Source organism: Mus pahari, chromosome 11 (assembly GCF_900095145.1).
Source record: "Mus pahari chromosome 11, PAHARI_EIJ_v1.1, whole genome shotgun sequence".
NCBI lineage: Eukaryota > Metazoa > Chordata > Mammalia > Rodentia > Muridae > Mus > Mus pahari.
Window position 1 is genome coordinate 29,371,389 of NC_034600.1, and position 21,606 is coordinate 29,392,994.

The 21,606-nt window shown below is 42.9% G+C and overlaps 1 protein-coding gene across 2 annotated transcripts; it reads right to left on the reverse strand.

The window, feature by feature from the left end:
- Nucleotides 1–5,878: 5,878 nt before the first annotated feature.
- Nucleotides 5,879–21,543, reverse strand: Utp15 (UTP15 small subunit processome component). Of its 2 annotated transcripts, XM_029544156.1 has the most exons (14): nt 21,433–21,539; nt 21,088–21,292; nt 19,442–19,613; nt 17,831–17,923; nt 17,562–17,746; nt 16,109–16,287; nt 15,375–15,500; nt 13,407–13,542; nt 11,863–11,947; nt 10,941–11,090; nt 10,138–10,239; nt 8,563–8,696; nt 8,350–8,408; nt 5,879–7,149 (listed from the first exon to the last, which is right to left on the reverse strand). In XM_029544156.1, exons 3-14 carry the CDS (start codon nt 19,529–19,531, stop codon nt 6,902–6,904), a joined length of 1,587 nt encoding a protein of 528 aa, XP_029400016.1. In that variant the 5' UTR covers nt 19,532–19,613; nt 21,088–21,292; nt 21,433–21,539; the 3' UTR covers nt 5,879–6,901. The 2 variants fall into 2 exon arrangements, with proteins under 2 accessions (XP_029400016.1, XP_021064132.1); XM_021208473.2 differs by lacking the exon at nt 21,088–21,292 and having other exon boundaries at nt 21,433–21,543.
- Nucleotides 21,544–21,606: the final 63 nt, after the last annotated feature.

Sequence of the window (21,606 nt, forward strand, 5' to 3'; positions counted from 1 at the left end):
ACAATGGCTCCCATATGTCCACATATTTAATTGCTTAGCCATCTGGGGGGGGTGGCACTATTTGATGAGGATTGGGAGGTGTGGCTTTGGTGGAAGAAGTGTGTCACTGGGGGTGAGCTTTGAGGTTTGAAAATCCCACACGAGACCCAGCGTTACTCTCTCTGCCCGGGGATCATCAGGACGTAGCTCTCAGCTACTTCTCCAGCACCTGCCTGCCTGTCTGCTGCCATACCATAATAGACGAAACCTTGGAAACTACAAGCCCCCAATCAAATGCAAGAGTTGCCTTGGTCATGGTGTGTGGGACTGTGAGAGGTAGTGTGGTCCCCGGTTGAGCTAAGGCTGGAAGCCCCAGAGACCCTGAAGGGATGGTAGGAGCTTAGCCTGCTCCCAGGCACCAGGCCCCTGTCACTAGCCACAGTCCCCCGCCCCGCCCCGCCACCCAGATTTGTGGCCATCAGTCACATAAAGGCAATGCCCCAAGCCCCTCCACACGTAGAGGATGTGACCTGTGGTCATGTAGGCTCAGGACGGATCTCTATTTTAATGAGGTATCTAAAGGCCTGGAGGGCTTGCTTAGCCAATCAGCTTTCCTTCCCAGACATTCCTCCCTGCAAAAGGTATTTAACCTCAGGCCCACCCTGAGCAGTGGGGTATGGTTTTACACATCTACTTTCTGCCATGACAATAAATGCCTTAAAACCATGAACTGCCTCTTTTTACCGGGATCTGCTGTGGGGAGCCACGGAGGCCTTTGCCTACAGAGCCGCTGTCTAATCTCCCGTAGAAGGCCTCTCTCTCCCAACCATGGCTGCCACCAAGCCAAGCTCAAGCCCACCACCTTCAAGGCAAGGACTCTGCAGGACTAGCTGGAGTTCTCCTCCCCCCCCCACTCCCATCCCCCACCCCCACCCCGCCCCACCCGGGCTAGATCCACTCCATTCTCAGCTTTTCCTGGCCTCCCAGCAGTGCCTGGATATCCGAGAGCCTGAGACCCAGATGGCCCCAGGGTTTTCTCAGGCCCGAGGACACCCTCCCAAGTCAGCTCCTGCTGTCCTGTGCCTCAGGCTATGCTTTCCCATCCCCCCCAGATGGCGTCCAGGGGTTTCCCTATGGCCCAACACCCGCTGGCGACAGCTTGGGGTAAGTGCTGTCAATTCCCTTGTCCCCCTCCCTGAGCAGCCGTGCCCTGTGGCTGAGCTGCGCACAACTCTTCATAGCAATAAATAGAACCGTTTCTACAACATCTAGTCAAGGGGTGTGTCGAGTTAGGATGGGGTGGAAGCCAAGGAAACTCACTTCAGAGATGGAAGCTTAAAAAGGAAAGCTATATTTTCTGAGCACTCAGAGTCTGCTGAGATCTGGACCAAGTCCCCGAAGGAAGATTGAACAACATTTTTAAAGGACGGGAACACAAAGTGAGAGGGAAGGTGCGGGGAGCTGACGTGTTATCCAATTGTATTGTAACACTGCGGGTTAAGGAAGTACCCACTGGAGACTGGGCAATCTCCAGGGCACCTGGCTTCAAGGTCCTTAATTCATTCTCCTAGACATTAGGTCCAGAGCTCAGAGTGATAAGGGGACAAAGGAGTGGATCAACTGTGTGTAGTTCATTAGGGCATAACGGGCAATTGGGTATATATTTTTATAACTTATGCACCTTAGTTTAGGTAACAGCAATTTCTATATTCTTTACCTGTTAACAGACAACTAAGAAAACGTTTGGAGAAGGTGTTTGGGATAGGTGTTCATGGCCTGGGAACATGAACTTGTCTAACACTGCCAGCAAGATGGAGAAGTTGTCCCTGAGATGGCTGACAACTGATTCCAACAGAAGCTGTTCAGCTACAGGGAAGTCCCCAGCTCCCCCGAGGCCTGGAGAATTTGGTTTCTCCCTATGATTAAATGGAGTCTGAAAACGAAATGGTATTACTTAGAATAAGTTTCTTTTGCTTGTTCGCAACAGGGGTGAGACCTCTTAGACTGTGTTCAACATAAGAAACCTCCAGTGAAGAGGGGCTGCCTAAAGTTCCCATGCCAACCATGGAAGCCTGTTGGGGTCTCCCAGCTCCTTGTTGCCGCCAAGCCTACCTTGCTGTTAGACTAGTCACTCTCCTTCAAAACACCAGCCCCCTACAGGCGCTGAGGCCCACCAGAGAGTTGCTGTGTCTCCACCGCCTACCAAGAGGACCTCCCCGGATCTCCCAGAATGCAGCACCCCAGATCTCCCAGAATGCAGCATCCTTGGACCGCCTATGCCAACAGACATTCGTCCCTGCCTCGATCCTTGGACCCGCCTACGATCGACCGCCACTGGCAACTTCAAAGACTGAGGAGGGGGCTGGGGATCTTTCCATGTTATTTAAACGGAGTTTGGTTATTAAACTTCGGAGCCTTGAACAGAAAATTTTGTCTAGGCTTCCATTTTCCTCTCGCACATTCCATTTCAGCCAGCCCGCCTCTCAGGATGAAACCAGACCGGATTAAAGTGAGTTTTGTCAGAAACTCACAGAAGCCAATGTTATCATAACCCCGGGGCCTCAAGGCCTCAGCTTGCTGTAACTAAACAGAATGCTGATGTGTATGCATGAGCTGCATGGACTAATAGACAGCTGGGAAGACATCAGTTCTAAATCCACCAGGCAGGTCAGTTCCAGAAGAAACTAGAAAATGAATCCATGTAAGAATTCGTCAGTGGGGACAGGTGTCATCCAATTGGCTCAAGGCCAGGAAAGAACAGAAGGGCAGAGACAAGGGTTCCCACCCCATCAGCTGACACTCTTCTCTTTCCTTTGGAGGTCAGAAAGGGCCCCTCAGCCTTAGACTGAAAATTTTATTGCTCACTTTGGACTTGTATCCAAATATTTTTGACTTGGACTGAGTCCCACTGCCAAATATCCCTCTTATCTGACTTGTTAGACAAGCCTGTGTTAGACTTAGCCTCCATAATTGCATGTGCCAATCTCCTTTTTTTAAAAAATCCACCAACACCTTTAATGTTTCTAGCACAATCTCTCTAGTATGTGAACCAAAACTCAATGAACCTCATTTACTTAGGCAGAGCTCGGTCTACCCTCATGCCTTTGGATGAATCTCACCGTGCTTTCTCTTTATGTTGGACCATCTGCCAGCCTTCAATGCCAGCTGCCCGAGTTTGCTCTGGGAGGAAAGGGTTTAGCTGGCTCACAGGTTACAGTGCATCATCGAGGGAAACCAAGAACTGAAGCAGAGGACACAGCTTACTGGCTTGCTCCCAAGAACTGCAGCAGAGGTGGAGGGACACAGCTTATTAGCTTGCTCTTAGGCTCAAAGCTACCTTTCATATATATACACACACCCTAGGCCCACCTGCCCAGCAATGGCACCACCCACAGTGGGTTGGGCTCTCCAATGTGAATTAATAATCAAGAAAATGCCCTGGAGATGTGCCCAAGGGCCAACCCAGCGAACCCAATTCCACAACAGAGATTCTCTCTTCCTAGATGTGTCAAGCTGAGGACAGAGGCTATGACACCACCTAACACCTCAGTCTACCCCACATCTGACTCCTCCACATCACTTGGCACCATCTGACCCACTACATACTATTGACTATTCTGTTCATTTCCATAACCTCTGAATTTGCATGTCTCTATCAGGAAGTCTTTGGTCACTTGGTTTTAAAATCCACTCATATCCACCTAAGATACATGTAGTTTTATATATATATATATATATATATATATATATATATATATATATATATCGTGGAAAGCCAACAGGAAGTAAGACAATTTTTCTATTTGGTGAGGCATGACCATCATTGGCTTCATTTTTTTTTCTGTATATTAAGGTGCATCCTGGAAACCAGTTTTTCTCTGCTCAAGACCCCAACTGAGCACTCCCAGGCTGCCCAGGGCAGTGGTTCTCAACCTTCCTAATGCTACCATCCTTAAACACAGCTCAGGTTGTGGTGACCCCTGACCATAAAATTCTTTTCATTGCTACTTCATAACTGTAATTTTGCTACTGTTAGGAATTGTAATGTAAATGGTTTTGGAGATAGAGGTTTGCTAAAGGGGTCACGACCCACAATCTGAGAACACTGCCCTAGATGAACAGTTTCACTGCAGATTCAGATTTGTAGACATAGCCCAAGTCAGGTATTCCACCCCTAGCCCAGGCAACTCTGGCCAAGGAATAGATATGCATTTAACATAACACCACCTGCCAGCAAATGTTTTTCAGCTTCTTAGAGGCGCTTTGCTCAAAGATAAAAACTATTCATGGCCACTTATTAAACATACTCAAACTTTAAAAAAAAAAATTTAACTTGAAAGTATCCCACCAAGAAACTACTTCACTTTAATAATCATGATCAAGGGAGTCTTTAATTAACATTTGGCAGAATTCATTTAAGTTAAATCAACAGAGTTTCTAATGGTCCCATTTGACATCAGTTGCTTCAGCAATTTAATAGCACAGACATTTAAGAAACTTGACTGGAAACAAGCAATCCTTCCATATGTAGAAATCTGAATTAACATAATAAATTAAACAAAAATGACTAGTTCTCAGCAACAATTTGTTATTTTTGCATCAATAGTAAAGTATAAAATACTTCCCAATCACAAATCTAAAAATTGATTAGGCATTTGACTCTTAAAGCCAACATTACATACTGAAACATGTCATTGTGTTAAAACACTTCATACAGCAGGTAATAGTTTCAAGGAATATAAAAACAACTGAGCTGTAGTGGTGCACACTTTAAACTCCCAGCGCTTGGAAAGCTGGAAGGCATGTGGATCTCTGTGAGTTCGAGGCCACCCGGCGCCCGGTCTACATAGTGAGTTCCAGGGTTACCTGGAGAAGCCCGTCATTAAAAAAACAAAACAAACTCCTGAACAAACTCCTGAACATAACTATATTGATTGAGGCCTCTGGGATACGGTCCTTGCTCCTTTTAAGGGTTTGTAATTACGATAAATGTTTTACAGAGCTGGCTGCAGCACTCTCAAGTCTGTCAAAGGGGATGAGTAGTCAAGGCCCTCACAGGCCAGCCCAGTGCAGGAAAGATAAGGACAGCAGCTTGGGGAGGTGAGTGACTTTAATTAATTCAGGGTTCTAAGAGAATGATTCAACCCTTGCATAGCTGTGACAAGAATGAAATGATCTGGGGACCAAAGGAGACGGCAGCTACAGCTTCCAGCAGACTCGCAATTGCTAGTGTAAACTCTCTGCATACCTAACGAGAGTTATTTAAATGGTTTTATTTAGTAAGTCAACCTTCTCAAAAAAAGCACAGCCTCTCCTTTTTGACTAATGTTGTAATTACTCAAAGCAAGCCCAGGTTCCTTACAAGCCACTGTACTGCGGAACAGCTTCAGCTCATGAAAGGACACTACCCTACTGTTGAACATGTGTCCATACCAGAACATTCTTCTTGTTGTTGTTGTTTGTTTTTGTTTTTCGATACAGGGTTTCTCTGTGTAGCCCTGGCTGTCCTGGAACTCACTCTGTAGACCAGGCTGGCCTCGAACTCAGAAATCCGCCTGCCTCTGCCTCCCAAGTGCTGGGATCAAAGGCGTGCACCACCACTGCCCAGCACATACCAGAACATTCTTAATGTGTCCCTTTGTGCTTTAAGAAAACCTAAATTTAGTCAGATGGTGGAACACACCTTTAATTCCTGTGCTTGGGAGGCAAAGGCAGGTGGATCTGAGTTCGAAGCCAGTTTGGTCACAGGGTGTTCCAAGACAGCCAAAGCTACACAGAGAAACCCTGTCTTGGGCAAAAAAAAAGAAAAGAAAAAGAAAAAACTCTAAATTTACACGACTGAGATTATGAGGCAGAATCATTATACTCTTTCCCCCAAAAATGTCCTTAGCTCGAGATGCCATCACCAGCTACGTATTAACCTAAGTGGGGTCACTGAAGGCAGGCAGGGAAGCCACAGCCGTGTAGTCAGTATGCTGGTCAAAGCCACTGATTGCCCATCAGGAATTGATACACCTCAGAAAGCCAAGAAGAAAAGAATCTCTTTATAAAAAAATATAATTTACAATGAACTTTCAGAAACATAAATTTTCAAAGCAAACTGCTGCTGTTTGAGTCTGACCCAGAAAGTGAAGGACAGAGAAAAAGAAATGTGAAGTACAGATAAGAGAATTGTTCTGGAGGGTTACATATGCATGATACACTTTGCCAAAGCACACACGCAGGCTGAAAGGCCTTTACTATAGAGGAGAGGACAACCGAAGCACGGTGAAGCTGGAAGGAAGGCAGCAGGCTGAGGAGCCGGAATTGGTTCAGTCAGAGCTCTCTGGACAGACAAGGCTAAAGAAAACACTGGTGGAGGGCACAATCTGTAGGTGACAAAACAGACTCATCACGCCCTAAACGCATTTCCAGGGCAATGTTCAATGATCCACCACACTTGGAAGACAGCCCCACAAGCAGCTGATGAAGGCACATGACTCAAGACTCTGAAGAGACCAGCGAGAGGGACGGGAAGCTCCCCGGGACACTGAGGACAGCGAAGGATGCTTTGCTGCTGTTGTTCTTCGGATTTCCCAGGCTAGAAGCAGAAAACCAAACCAGGGTTCTGTTCACTTGGCAGGACTCTGCCCCTTGGAAACCCCTCCAGAGGGCCACGAGGCCCCACGGCAACTGAGATTTTGGCTCCATTAAGGTCACAATCAACTCATCCAAGGTCGACAGACACTGTGACCAAGACAACTAAGATCTTCTAGCTGAAGACCACACCAAATAGATCAATACGTGGAAAACCACATCTTGAAACAGGTACTTATGTCCCAATTTTAATTAGTCCAGTCTCTTCCATAAAACTTCTCTCAATTCTCCTTTTGAGTGTACTGAAGCTGCCTTCTTCTCCATAATAGAGTCAAACAACACCAGGTTAGGAGTTCTTGTCCGCGTCGCTGGGCTGCGTTGGTGACTCTGTCTTCTCCTCTGGGAGTTCAGCAGGCACATGCTCTGACACAGGGTCACTGTCATTCCGTGTCATGGTAGCAAATAGCATGTCCATCATCCCCAAGGTCTCTAGGAGTTCTCTTTGGTAATCAATTTCTTTTTCTACAAGTCCTTGAAGTACTATAAACTTTTTATCAACTACTGATGACTGGCCAATCACAGGTAAATATATATCTAAAGGGACAGAAAAATACATTAACTAGAAACATTTTCTATAAGTGAAATCATTATTTAGAAAAAGTATATTAAGACACTGAATACCAGTACTTTTAATAAGTAATTTGTGATTTACAGGGAGCATAACAATACATCTGATTAAACGCATTTTTGAAAAGAAATAATGATACAAAATACAGGGAAGGGAGTCTTCTTTTCCTGTTAAGAATTAGAAGACTGGGGGTTGGGGAGACGGCTGTGGATAAAGTGTTTGCTCTGCAAGCTTTAAATCTGAACCTGATTCCCAGCACCCATAAAAAAGAAAAATAAACTGAACACCTGGCCGACAGCTGTACCCTCAGCCTCAAGACCACTAGCTGAGCTCAATGGTAAACTTCAGGTTGGAGCAGAGAAAGGGTCTCCAAAACACAGACGGAGAGTGATTGAGGAAGCCGCTGTTGACCTGTAGCAAGCCTGAAACAAAGTATCAAGTGCAGGCTGTAGGAAGAGATGCCTGAGGGTGTGACTAGGATGCAGTGAGGGTGCGCCTGGACCAAATGCAATTCACAAATAGTGAACTTTGGATTTGTAAGTGAAATGAAGGTCCCTATCCTATGTCCTCAGAAGCAGGCAGCTCACTCCCTTCCTTGTGGCTTTAAGGAAGGGAAAAAAGGATGGCCCCAGTGAGCTTCAGTTACATAACCCAGCACTCTAGAAAAAAAGAGAGCTGAGATTCACCCAGCAAGCAAAGGCTGGAGACGGGGCCCTGCATGTCTTAGCGTGTTCTCGCTTGTCACGGTAAGAAACCATCTTATGTTGCTAATCTCTTCCAGTCAGAGGGGTTGCTTTCTATCCTGTGGGTAGTAGGCACGGACTTCAAGCAAAGGCCTCTATACAAACTCAGCAGACAGCTATCCTGAGAGATGTGCAATGGAGACCATAAGGAGGTCAGAACAGACACCATGGTTAGAGATGCTTATGGAAGGCTGTATTACCCTAGCCCGTCAACTCAAATCTGCTACCTAACATTTTGCCACATTGTAATTAATTGCACAGATACCTCTGGGTTTTCTGTTTCAGGTCCTTTTTTTTTTTTTTAATTTATTTTTTAAGATGCTGAAGCTCAAACTCAGGGGCCTGGACATAGGAATGCTCTACCCCTGAGCTCTCCAGTCCCAATTCCTCACGTTGAAATGCCTACGGTTCACAGCTACCTACCGATGATGATCTCAGCAGCATTAATCAAAACAGGAGCAAACCTGGGCTGAGACAGATTCCTGCAAAGCAAAACTTCTTTTTAATCAATCTTGTAAGCCTCACAAAAAAAAAAAAAAAAAAAACCAACCCCCTAAAACAAACATGGCCTGCTCCACCAGAAGGGCAAAGACAGGTGTCTCTCACTGTAACGGAGGACCTAAACCACAAACATACCTTATCAGAAAGTTAAGGACCCGGGTAATCTCCTTCTCGTCCCGACCTGCGAGAGCGTTGGCAAGGACGCCTCTCCGATTCAGTTCCTTTATGATGGAAACTGTAACCTCAGGGGTCTTTATCACACAGTTAGGCTAGAAAAATGCTCACAGTCAGTGCATCCGAAAGAACAGAACAGACAGAAACAGATCGCTAGCAGCAGTAAGTGTCATGCTCATCTTCACAATCCCAAGTCATGGTAATCATAATCACTAATGGATCCCCCACATGTCCTAGCCCTTTGTCTCTGACAGAGCCTCACACTGCAGCCTTAGCTGACCTTGAATTTCACTATGCAGCCCAGCTTAACCTCAACTTGTGATCTGCCCGCCTCAGCCTCCCAAGTGCTAGGATAGGATAGGAGGCAAGAGCCTCTACAGCGGAGACTACAATGATTACTGCAATGCTCCTCAGTAGTTAGGCACAGCAGCACACACTTCTAATCCCAGTGCTAGGAGGCAAAGAGGGTCCTTGGAGCTCACTGGCCAGCCAATTCAGCTACCTGGTAAGCTCCAGTTTAGTAACAGACCCCTACCTTAGATATTTTTTATTTTTATTTTTTATCATAAGCAGAGTTCACCTGCAAAGAGGGAACTTAAGTTGAAATCTACCTCCATGCCAGGCGGTGGTGGTGCACACCTTTAATCCCAGCACTTGAGAGGCAGAGGCAGGCGGATTTCTGAGTTCGAGGCCAGCCTGGTCTACAAAGTGAGTTCCAGGACAGCCAGGGCTATACAGAGAAACCCTGTCTTGGAAAAAAAAAAAAACAAAAAACAAAAAACAAAAAACCACACTACCTCCATTATACCAGCCTATGGACAAGTCTATGGGGCATTTCCTTGATGTAGGGGCCCAGCCCACTTGGGGGTAACACCCTGGGAGGTGGTTCTGGGTTGTACAAGCAAGCTGAGCAAGACACTGGGAGGAAGCCAGTAAGCAGTATTCCTCTGTGGTATCAACCTCAGCTCCTGCCTCCAGGTTTCTGCCTCTGGCTCCTGCCCTGACTTTCAACTTCATGACGGATTACAAATTATAACATATAAATTCTAATATTTACAATGTAAGTATTATATACTTACATATAACATAGACAATTAGGTATAAATTATATATAATTATATAATTAAGCGTAGATATATACTAATAAAATATATAAACAATCTATATCAGCCATAAGCTGAAACCCCTTTCATCCCAAAGTTGCTCTGGTCATGGTCTTCGCACAGCAACAGAAAGCAAACTAAGAGGGAAGAAATACATGCCCACCGCAAACACGATTTAAAAATAAGTGAAGGGCTGGTGAGATGGCTCAGCAGGTAAGAGCACCTGACTGCTCTTCTGAAGGTCCTGAGTTCAAATCCCAGCAACCACATGGTGGCTCACAACCATCCATAACAAGATCTGGCGCCCTCTTCTGGAGTTTCTGATGACAGCTACAGTTACTTACATATAATAAATAAATAAATAAATAATAAATAAATAAATAAATAAATCTTTTAAAAAAAAAAAAAAAAGTGAAAAATAGCTCTCACTCACCTCCAGGACTCTGTCGAGGGCCTTTGAGATCCGAAAACTTTTCAGATCCCTGTCATACCATTCTAGGTGCTTCTTTGCTGGCCTATTGACCATGATGTCATCCTGAATGAAAGAGCAAAATTTATAGAGGAAGAACGTTAGTATAGACACAGTTCCATTAAAAACAAATGTTTTCATAATAAAGTGATACATTTTAAAGTCAGGATACTTTTACACTGCAGCACAAATAATGTTCCTAGGCTCATAAGCTAAGTGATATACTTTGCCACATTAATATGTTTATACTTATAATTTTTAGCGTATACATATCCAAGTGGCTCTATTCTGAGCAAAATTGCTGAAAGAACTAAGTACAAAGAAGGAAAGACAGACAGATAAACTATGAATAAGGCAGGCGGTGTGACTGCATATAGAGAAATGAAAACAAGCCAGAGAGACTACGATCCAATTTTCATCCCTCTAGTGAACTCCTGAGTCAGTGGAACTTTACAGCTCCGCCCTCTGCAACACCAGGGAGACATTACAGCTTTGCGCCATTTAGAGGACCAAATCAGAGAGTGGGTGACAGATACTATTTTGAAGAGGAGAAAGTACTTTATTATTGCATGATTCAAGGTATTAAATAAGTAGCTCATGCTCCCCACTATTCTTCAACAATGTCCAGCCATCTGGAAGCAACTTTGGTGGAGTAAGAAGCAAGGTAAATGTAGGTATTAGGTGGATCCTATTTTACAGTAAATCCCAGGAACAAGTGGAATTGACCCTTCTAAGAAATGTCACATTTTAAAAAAGCACATAATCACCCGTTGCTTCAAGTAAATTTTTCCTTTAATAAAGGTTCGATATGCAGGCCTCCTTCTCCTCGGAAGAGACGCCTTCTTTGCTTCAGACTTCCGGTGTTTAACACTCAGTATTCCGTTGGTCATTCCTACAACTATCGTCTCATCTTGATGCTGATGGTAATCAGAAAAATCAACTTTAACCAACATTTTATAGTACATTTAACTCAAAACATCATTTACATCATGTCTGCTACTTACCTTATTACCCACAGTTCTACTCAATGCAAACACTCCTAACAATGATCTATCCAAACTGTTACAGCAAAATCACTTTTTCCTCCAGGGCACCATGTTAAGGAGAGACCTTAGCCTCACACAGCACTCCCAGTGAAGTGTGATGAGAACCTTAATACTGGCAGAGATGCTAATAAGATGCTAATGGCATCTTAACAAATTTCAAAGTAATTTTCTAAATTCTCTGAATACAAAAAGGACCCTCTAATGGCACGACTTTCGTAAGCTGGCTCCCACAATTATCTTCTCTTTACTTTTCCTCTCTGGGTTGAGACTTCCTTATAACATATTCTAATATCCTCTTGTGCAAATTGTGCCTCCAGGTGAAACCTGACAGTGACTACTCCAGGAAGCACAGTGCCGCTCTGCAGCCCCTCCCCTCCACCGTTTCTGAAGCCCGCCCTTCTCAGGTGCTGCAGCACCCTTGCATTTGCTGAAGAAAGAGCTACAGCTTCCTAGCCCAGCCAAGGTGCCACCTCATAGGAGCCACTCAGTTATCAAAAAGTGACACGCCCTAGCAACTGTCTTGACTCAAACAAGCTAACGTGCCTTACTTAAATCCAAAGGCAGAGAGAGCCCAGAGAATCCATTTTACTTTTACTTCATAGGCAGGGTTTGTAACATTTTGAAACGAGCTGAAATCACTTACAGAAAGTGCCAGACTCAAGATTGAAGCTGCGTAGTCAAAGCTGTGGACGACTTTGTAGGAAGTGGTGCTGTAGACCTTCACTTTCCTGGGAGAGAAAACTCGGAGGTCACCTCAGAAACGCGTGCACGTAAAATGCAAAGTCTCTGTTTAGCAAACTATATGAATACTAAATTTTACACTGTCCATAAGAGACACAGACATGGTATTAATTACAAAACACTTCAGCCCCAAGCTCGCTGAAAAACTGTTCTGAGCACTAACCAGGTTCGAATAAAGACTGATTACACATTTATAAAATTAAGAGACAATGACCCCGTGTCATCTGAAGATGAGACAGAGGTGTGAAAACAAAGGACGGGTGAGCCGATGGTGAGCCCCCAGCAGGGTCCCCAGCACAGTCCTCCACTGGGCACAGCAGCAGCAGCCCTGGCCTGCATCCCTGCATGGCAATAGCATTGCAAGTCTTTTCTTAGGGGCAGGGAAGAAATGGCAGCCTGCAGACAAAATTACCAAGAAAAAAGTAAGTCCCACAACCCTGCGGACACCAGCTACGTGTGCCTACTGAACCTGGACATGAAGCTAAAGAAAATGGGGTACGTTTAAACACTACATGAACTTTTATAAAATATTATATTATGGCATACATTTTAGAAACAATATTCACTTCCAGTATGTTACTAAGTAGTCAGATTACATGTTGAACTAGCAATCCATGTATTATAACTTTTACTTTTATGTTAGATAATAGAGTACATGAAATATGTTACTTAAAAACAATTTTTACTTTTTAACCTCCTTTAACGTGGCTACTAATCATTTAAAATTACACATGCAGCCTGTGCTATGGGCTTACTTGACAACACAGTTTTAGAACATCAAAAATAGAATCCTTAACTTGGCTATTTCGATGCTGCAGATGGCACTTAAACACGTAAGTGAGCATTGTAGCCCCCGAGCCACAGCCTCTGGGCTCCAAACATCCACTGAAAACCATAGTGCTTGTACCACTTCATGCAAGAAATATTCGTATGAGCTTTTAATATTTTTACTTTGTTTTTGTTTTTGACACAGGGTCTTTCTATAGCCCTAACTATCCTGGAACTCACAATGTAGACCAAGCTGGCCTTGAACTTACACCGTTCCACCTGTCTCTGTCTCCCAAGTGCTGGGATTAAATGTATGGGCTAATACTCCTGGCTGAGGTTTTAAATTTTAAAGAATGTAACCTAGAACATATCTTCAGAATAATAATTTCAAAACATTTATGTACATATAAAATGACTTTAAAAGAAACTATAGGAAAATAGACTATTTCAAAAGGCCAGTGGTGTTCAAGTATATAAGTTAAAATAATAGATAAAATTATTCCTGGGGAAAAATAAGTAGTTGTACGTAAATATAGGAGGTCAAACTATTTCCAAAGCAATAGTTTTTATCCTCTATGAAAACCATTAGAACATCTTTTATCACAAATATTGCTAAAATAACTCAATTTATCAAGTAGTAAATGCTAACAACAATGAACAAGAAAACTAAAATGCTACCTATCCAGTGAGCCGGAGAGTAACCTCTGTCCAGAGCTGCTCAGACACAAACATGTCACAGTCTTGTGATGATTTTTCAAAGACACAAGCAGCTGTCCTCCTTTTAACATGTCCCAGACTTTAACATAACGGCCTCCTGTGGAGAGAAACAAGCAGTTGTTTGATATTCTGCCTATCCGATCAGAGCGATGAGGATCTAAGAAGCACTTCCCTCTGGAGCTCCCTAGGGTGGGGCTGAGCAGCAGCTAGCACTGCCTGTGGTGCTTGGGAGCCCTGACTCACAGAAATGTTACCATGACTATGTTACTGCTTATTTTAAGCACAGCAAAACAAATAGGAAACTGAAAATATTTTTTAAGGAAGAGTATAACAAGTTCCCTGAAAGAAATGCTGAGCCTGTCAGATGGTTCAGCAGGTAAAGGCACGTCCCACCAAGCCTGGAGACCCAAGTGTAATCCTGGGATCCACAGGGCAGCAGACAGCTGACGCCTCAAAGTTGCCTTTGAACTCCACCATGTACACAGTAATAAAACAGACTAATAAAAACAAACTTAAGGAATACTGTACAGCTACAGAAATGATGTAGATACTGTTTCCTATGAACCCCACAAAGCAAAAAGACTTCCCAGTAATTTTACTCAGAAAGACCCTTAGTAGGTGACTCAGTCCTATGACTTCAAAGAATACATTAATAGGAGCTGGAGAAATGCCTCAGCAGCTACGAGCACTTGCTGATCGTACACAGGACCTGGGCTCAGTTCCCAGCATCCATACGGTAACTCACAGCCATCCATACATCCAGTGCCAGTGAATCTGACACCCTCTTCTGAGCTATGAGGGCACTGCATGGTGCGGTACACAGGCAGACCATCTATGTACATAAAATAAATTATAAATGTTTTCAAGAAAACACCAAGTGGAAGTGGGATAGAACAGCGTGCGTGGGGAAAAGGGGTTCTCAGCTGCCTGGCTAGAGACCCTGAGCTGGCACTCAGCTCACAATGCCAACCTTCCCATTAGAATGTGACGATTATAAGAATCAGTTTGCAGCTACTCATCTAAGACAATCCCTCCTTCTCAGGGCACAGGAGTACTAAAGGGCTGCCCAGGGTTACACAAATAGCTGGTGACAGAGGAGAGCAGCATACAGATCTCCATCTTCCCCATCAAACTTGGTTTTGTTTCCACTTCTTAAAACAGTAAGAAAGAGTTATATCTGACAATGACATAAAAAAGAATTTTAAGTTAAACAGGTACCAGAAAATATATAAAAGATTTTTTTAAAAAAGAAGGAACATAAAGCTATATAGTGCCAGGTGAATACATTTCCTGATATCAACACTTTTGCTTTAGTGACAAATAAAAAATTATGATTATAAAATTCATTTTGGTAAACATAATCAAACCCCTCTTGACTACAGTTTGATGAAAGTGTATCGAGGTCTATTTAATTCTACATTGTATCCTCTCCAGCACACATGCTGTTACTAGACAGGAACTAGTCAAGTGACACCGGAAAGGAGACCAGCATGACTCTACACTGGGGGGGGGGGGAGGCTGACAAAGCCACAGATTTCTTTGCTGGAATAACAGAAGTAGGCTTCTGGGGTCACATGGGACACATACCTAATCTATCAAGTTCTCACACTCCAGGACTTCAGGTCTGCCACTCACAGTGTTGCCTTGGACAAACTAGTTTCGTTTATTTACTTAACTGTAAAACAGAACACTAAGCACTTGGAAGGACTGTCTAAGGCATTAGAGCTGACATGCGAACACCCCAGTGTCAGTCAGTGTAAGTCAGATACAGTAAGTGACAACTACTGGCCCAACTTACCTACCAACGGAGCAACACCTTACCATGTAACTCAGGTGCACACCAATAATTTACAAATGGGAACTTATGAAGAGAAATCTAGTCTATTTGAGAGCAACAGTAGTGGTGAAAGCTATTCTGAGACGCAGTACCTGCAGACACCAGAAGCCCTCCTGAGGGGAAAAGGAGGACACTCTCCACTGGCTGCCCATGCTCCACACAGAGAACATTCTTATTTGTCCGGGCATCGAACATCTTCACAGTATGATCATATGATCCTGAAATGCCAAAGTTTGTATTATGTAAATTTTGTTCTTTAAAACAATAAAAAGTTTGTCTATCCACTCATTAAGATCAAAAGGAGAAAAACACTGCATGAGATTTTTTGAAAACACACATTTCCAAGCCTTCTGCTAGTATTGTTTCTGCAGCACTGTATAACACTACACAAAATCTAACTGCCTCTGACCTTCAGACTCCTGCCACCATGACACCATCTGAGAATCTAGACAGACACCTCCATAAACTGAGCTGTGCCTACTGCACAGCTCACAGTGCCATGGCTGCTACAGCTGTTCTCTGATAACCAGGTACCATGGGCTCACTACAACCTGACACCTATGACTCTTTAAAGACACCCTGAAGCTATCCCCAAACACATTTAGAAGACAGCACAACCCACTATCAAGAGAAGAAAAAGAAAATAAAAAATAGCAGACTTTATTCAAACCTTTATTATTTTATGATTTATGAGGCTGAGAATACATACTTTCTAGGCTAGGCTAGTGCTCTACCACTAACAGACAACCTCAGCTCCATTAACAAGCATTCAAACCCCTCCACTCCAAGAGAATCTACAGCAATGAAGTAGAAATAGATCACCAACCTGTTACAAAAAGGTCTGGGTTCAGTTTGCTAGCACAGCCGCACCTCACATAATCAGAATGTTCTTTGAATGTCAGAATTTCTTTAGAGTTTGGAATATCCCATAATTTAACAGTATAGTCATCAGCTCCCGAGACCACGTGATATTTGTCAGCTGTAAAATCTACTGTATGAACTGCTCTGAAAGATCAAAAGTCAACAGATTACATACAAACCAAGGGGAAAACTACTGTTGACATCTTTTAACATAAAATGTTCCTTCATAGATTTAAAAAAAGATCTTGGGCTATGCGTGGTAACAAACGCCTTTAATCCCAGCACTTGGGAGGCAGAGGCAGGCGAATTTCTGAGTTCAAGGCCAGCCTGGTCTACAGAGTGAGTTCCAGGACAGCCAGGGCTACAAAGAGAAACCCTGTCTCGAAAAACAAAACAAAACAAAACAAAACAAAACAAAACAAAACAAAACAAATCTCTGAGGTTCAGGCCAGCGAGATGACTCACTGAGTAAAGTCATCTCTGGGACCTCATGGTGAGAGGAGAGAATCAACTCCTAAATGTTGTCCTTTAACCTCCTCAGGCATGCCATAACATGAATACACCGGGATACACACATACAAGAAGTAAATACATAGTCAACTTCAGAAAACAGAGAGTGTCTGTGCAAGAAAAAGTAAGAGAAATGGAAAAACCTTTAAAATAGGTGTTTGTCCTTAAGGCAAACTCTGAAATGCAATACAATGTTACTATTAGGTTAGCAATATTAAGTAACTGCCTTATATTGTATTTTCTAGAATGCTAGTAATTGATGAAATTAAGTTCTAAATGTTGTAACAAAGGTAACTTTTGAAGTTTTCATTTACTTATTTTATGTGCATGTGTGTCTGTGCACTCCGTGCATGCCTGGTGCCCTTGTGCTTACAGATGGCTGTGAACATCGTGTGAGAGCTGGGAACTACACCTTTTGCATTTAACCATGGAGCCATCTCTCCAAGCCAGCAAAGGTACTTTTTAAAAAACATAGACAAAGAGCTCTTTCAGAAGACTTGCCATAGAGTAGACTCTCATTTAAAAAGTTTCTGTTTTGAGTGTTTCAATGATGGGTACAAACATCCTGACAGTTTGCAATAAAAAACAAAAACAAACAAAAAAATCCACTTTGATATTTTACATAAGTAGCAGTTTCAGCAATGACTTTAATAACCCTGAAACTAAAGTTAGAACACTGAATCTATCTAGGGGAAAATATCACAAATCAAAACACACAATTTTAGCGAAGTCACAAGCTCTATGAACTGGAAGGTAGAACTCGGGTTAAGTTCTTTGAGAACAACAAGAAATAAAAAGTACACATACATAGAATCTTTACACAACTAATATGTGTTTATAAAAAGGATTCAGACAGAACTCTCAACAGAAAAATAACACACATCACAAAACCAAACAAAAACACTTACTTTGTGTGGCCTTCAAACTGCCTGAGGGGAGCCCTCCCACTTATATCAAAAAGTTGAACTACACCATCTTCACTGCCAGCGACGAGCAACTGACCATCCTGTCGAAAAGTCGCACAATATGCTGTGTCCTTAAAACGGGAAAAGGTTTTTACAGGCTCTTGAGAGTACCGGCCATAAATGTGGATCTGTAAGATAAAAACCAGGATTTCACTAGATAGCTCAACAGAAAATTCTGCAATGAGACCAAAGACATAAACAGTTGTACTTACTCTCGAAGAAGCTGTGACCGCATAGTTATATGGAGGCTGAGGAGAAAAGTCTACTTTGGACACTGCACCAAATTCCTTAATCTGAACAGGGGTCTTAATTAAAAAAAAAAAAGAGAGAGAGAGAGAGAGAGAGCGAGTGAGTATTGACAGAGTTAAAAAGGCAAGCCATATGCCATTTCCTACAGAGCAGTTCCTTTAGTCCTTAGCAATAGTTAGTACACTGTAATTACATAGAAATATGAGGGAAAAGAAAGAGCGAAGCAAAACTCAGTCTGATGCCCATCCCCTAGATGATCCCTGCTGACAATACAGAAAATGCGCACAGTTGGAAAGCCAAAGCTGCTGACTCTACTCTGAATCCCCACAGGAAAAAGACCTAAGCCTATACCAGCATCATTTACCTACAACTCTAAGTTAATAAAAGATGATCAAACCATGTAAACAGGTCTACATCATTTTCACAGCTACTAACCCACTTTATTGCTACACACAAGCAATACATTTACCATCCATTTTTATAAAGATACATTATAATTTAACTGAGCCGATTCACATCTAATGGGCTTATTTTTCAAGAATTCCAATATTACACTGAATAATTCAATAAACATTCCTATATGTCTTAGCATATTCTTAAGAAAGTATGTTTTGTTTCAAGCTATGAGTACAAAGCCAAAAGCAATATGTTTTTCAAAAACATTGCCAATTACTGTCATTTCCCTCCCTCAATTTTTTTTTCATTTATGCCACTATAACAGAACAAACCATCATCTAAACTGTTCTTACTTGGTTTTATGTTATGCTGTTTGTTAAAATTTCATGTGTGTATCTGCTTGTCTAAACGTGCACAGGTGTGAAATGCCTGCTGAGGCCAAGAAGGTACTGAATCCTCCGGAACTGGAGTTAAAGGCAATTGTAAGCTACCCAGTGTGGGTGCTGCAAACTGAACCCAGGTCCTCTGCGAGAGCATCAAGTGTCTTAATATCATGCAGTTGAGAGTACCTTCAAAGTCCCCAAGTAACCAAGGATGACCCTGAACTTAGCATCCTGCCTCACCTCCCAAGTGTGGGGATTACAGGCATACACCACCAGATAGGTTTGTGCAAGGCTGGACACTGAACTCAGGGCCTCATGCAACCAGAAAAGCACTCACCAATTGAGCTGCATCTGTTCCAATTGGTGACTAACGCTCAATCTCTTCTGAGGTTTTTATTGTCTGATTAAATATCATTTTCCACAAACTTCCTAATCCCCAATTTTTTCTATCTTCTAGGTTTTCAATATATATTTTAAAAAGTCATTGCAAGCATTATTAGGAGGTACAGAGAAGCTAATTTCAGAGTAGAAAAGGCAAGAAAGTCCCATTGTATATAAGATTCAAGTTTTAGTTTCATCTGCCATTATACACATGTTCTGTGTTACGCGGCTGCATGGTCAAAATAATTAAGTGGTATGAACTTTGACATGAAACTCTAAGAAAAATTAGATAATAACTATCCACCCACACTGTTGTTTTAGTTAGTGGTTCTGCCAGCATGAGCTGGAGACACTGACATAAATGGGTAAGAATTGTCCAAATTCCCTCCTCCTTCATTTCCTCTCATACTTTACCTTATAGTTGTTCCAGTACAGAGTGTCTTGGGTGATTTTCTCACCAAGTATAGGATATGTTTGAATCGCTACAGGTTTATAGCCGGCCATGATTTCATATAAGTGCACGGTTATCCAAGGGTCCGTAGTCTGGAACTAATTTCAGAATAACTTCAGTGACTCTGCCTCAGGCCTGGAAAAAAGAACAAATTTTAAAGCACATATTGTTTATAAACTTTCCTATGCAAGTATGATTTTCATTCTACTTTCTTTTAAAAGGCTGTGTGGAACTTTACAGACTAACTAATGACCAACAAACCATCTCATTGAAATCATGGAAGAGACACTTAAAGCATAAAGATCTGGGGTACCATAATGCCCCATGTATATGCATATATACATATACATACATTCATACACATGTATGCACGCTGCATACGTATGTCCTTAAACCTCCCAGAGCAGGTTGCAATGCTTGAGAATAAGTAAGACTTAGCCTTCCAGTAGTTGAACCAGAAAAGCATGCAGGGCTGGAACATTCACTTTCTTGTCAAAGGAAATAATACAGAACTAGAAACACAACAGACTTGACTTCCTAAAAGACAAAAGAAGCAAGATGAAAGGAAAACAAAGTTAATGTTTAAGTGTAGAAGCTTAAGATGAAATTAGAGATAAGGAGCTGGCAGAAGACATAAAATTAAACGGGAAAGGTTCAAACTGTAGGAAAGAAAACTGAGATAGAGGAAACTTAAAAGTGACAGAAGAAGAAAAAAAAAAAGAATCTAAGTTCTTAACATGAGAAATATCCAACTGAAGACAGTCAGGAATATCAGATGGACGACCCCAGCGACGATACTCTGAAAAGCCTGCACAGACGACATCAGCAGCAGCAAAGCAATCAGTGTGACTTATTCTAATTGCTATTTTGATGAAGCAGAGCAAACCAAGGTTCATTCATTCACACTCGCTTTTGCTTTAACATACCAGGAATGCCCTTTCTCTATGTACTTCCTATTTAAGGTCAGCACAGGAAATCATTCTGTCCCTCAGAAATCCCTCTCCACCATCCAACAGGTGTTCTCAAACACTATCAAGGGCCAGATGGTAAATATTTTAGTTTGGCCAACCGACAGACAAAGCAGAAGATATTCTATAGTTAATGACATCGCAAGCAAAATTTTCACTAATACTCACAAACACATTTGTTGTTGTTGAAAGAAAATACAATTCTTTGAGATCAAGGGCTATTTCATTTAGTTCCAAGCCAAATCACTGTACATAAGACAGTATGTTTATCTGCAAAAACCATTATTAGCTCGCTAGATAAACAAAAACAGGCACCGGAATAGATCTGTCCCAGGAATTAGTACCTCCTAAGTCTATTTTTCAAGAAATGAAAGCTTTTCGAGAAAAAAAGTGAGAAGTATCGATGGCTTGCTAAGTCACACAAGTGAAGAACAAACAGCATTGGCGGGGACGTGCGAGGGAAGACAGTGCAAGCAGCGAGATGCTATGAAAACGAATGTTAGGAAAGTCACTGGACCAAGTCAGGACCTAAGAAACTGGGATTCGCAGAGTAACAGGCATTACGACAACACAAGGTGTGATCAAATAAACCCTGTAGTTAGAGTAATGAGATCATGGAAGAGGGAGATGATTAATTCTACCTGGACATAATGTCATTTCAGCGGGGTCTCTAAGCATAACGTGGCACGATGGGCACAAAAGAAGTAGAGCGTAGTGCGGAGAGAGACGAATACCCAGCCATCCTCCAATCACTAAAACAGAATCCTGTCCTTGGCCTTGGAGAAAAGCAGATTGCTCCAGGAACTGACAGCGGTGGCTAGGAGAGCGACTACAGAGGAGCAAAGCCTGGGTCAAAATGAAATCGCGGAGGCAGGTTAAGTTCAGTGATCTCCTGGGGAAGCCCCACAACAGCCGTCCAGCACGTCAGAGATCACAGTGAGGCCTGAGCAGAGCCTGGGCCGCCACCGGGAGCCGCCATCGCCTACCTCCGCGGGGCCCCGAGGGTCCACCGAGGCACCCCGATCCCCAGGACGACTCCCCAGACTTCGCCAGCTCCCTACGGCCGACCGCTCGGCAGCACTCGCTCAAAATCACGCGGACACGCCAGGAGCCGGAAACGCGAAGGCGCAGAAGCGCGTCGCGGGAAGATGACGCGACGG

What these genes read in the sequence shown, in the direction of transcription:
- Utp15 (XM_021208473.2), bottom strand. Translation starts at nt 19,531, where the DNA reads ATGGCCGGCTATAAACCTGTAGCGATTCAAACATATCCTATACTTGGT. An exon ending in TGTACTGGAACAACTATAAG is followed by an intron (nt 17,924 to 19,441) that starts GTAAAGTATGAG and finishes TTTTTAATTAAG; the next exon opens with ACCCCTGTTCAGATTAAGGA. An exon ending in AAATTTACTTGAAGCAACGG is followed by an intron (nt 10,240 to 10,940) that starts GTGATTATGTGC and finishes TCTTTCATTCAG; the next exon opens with GATGACATCATGGTCAATAG.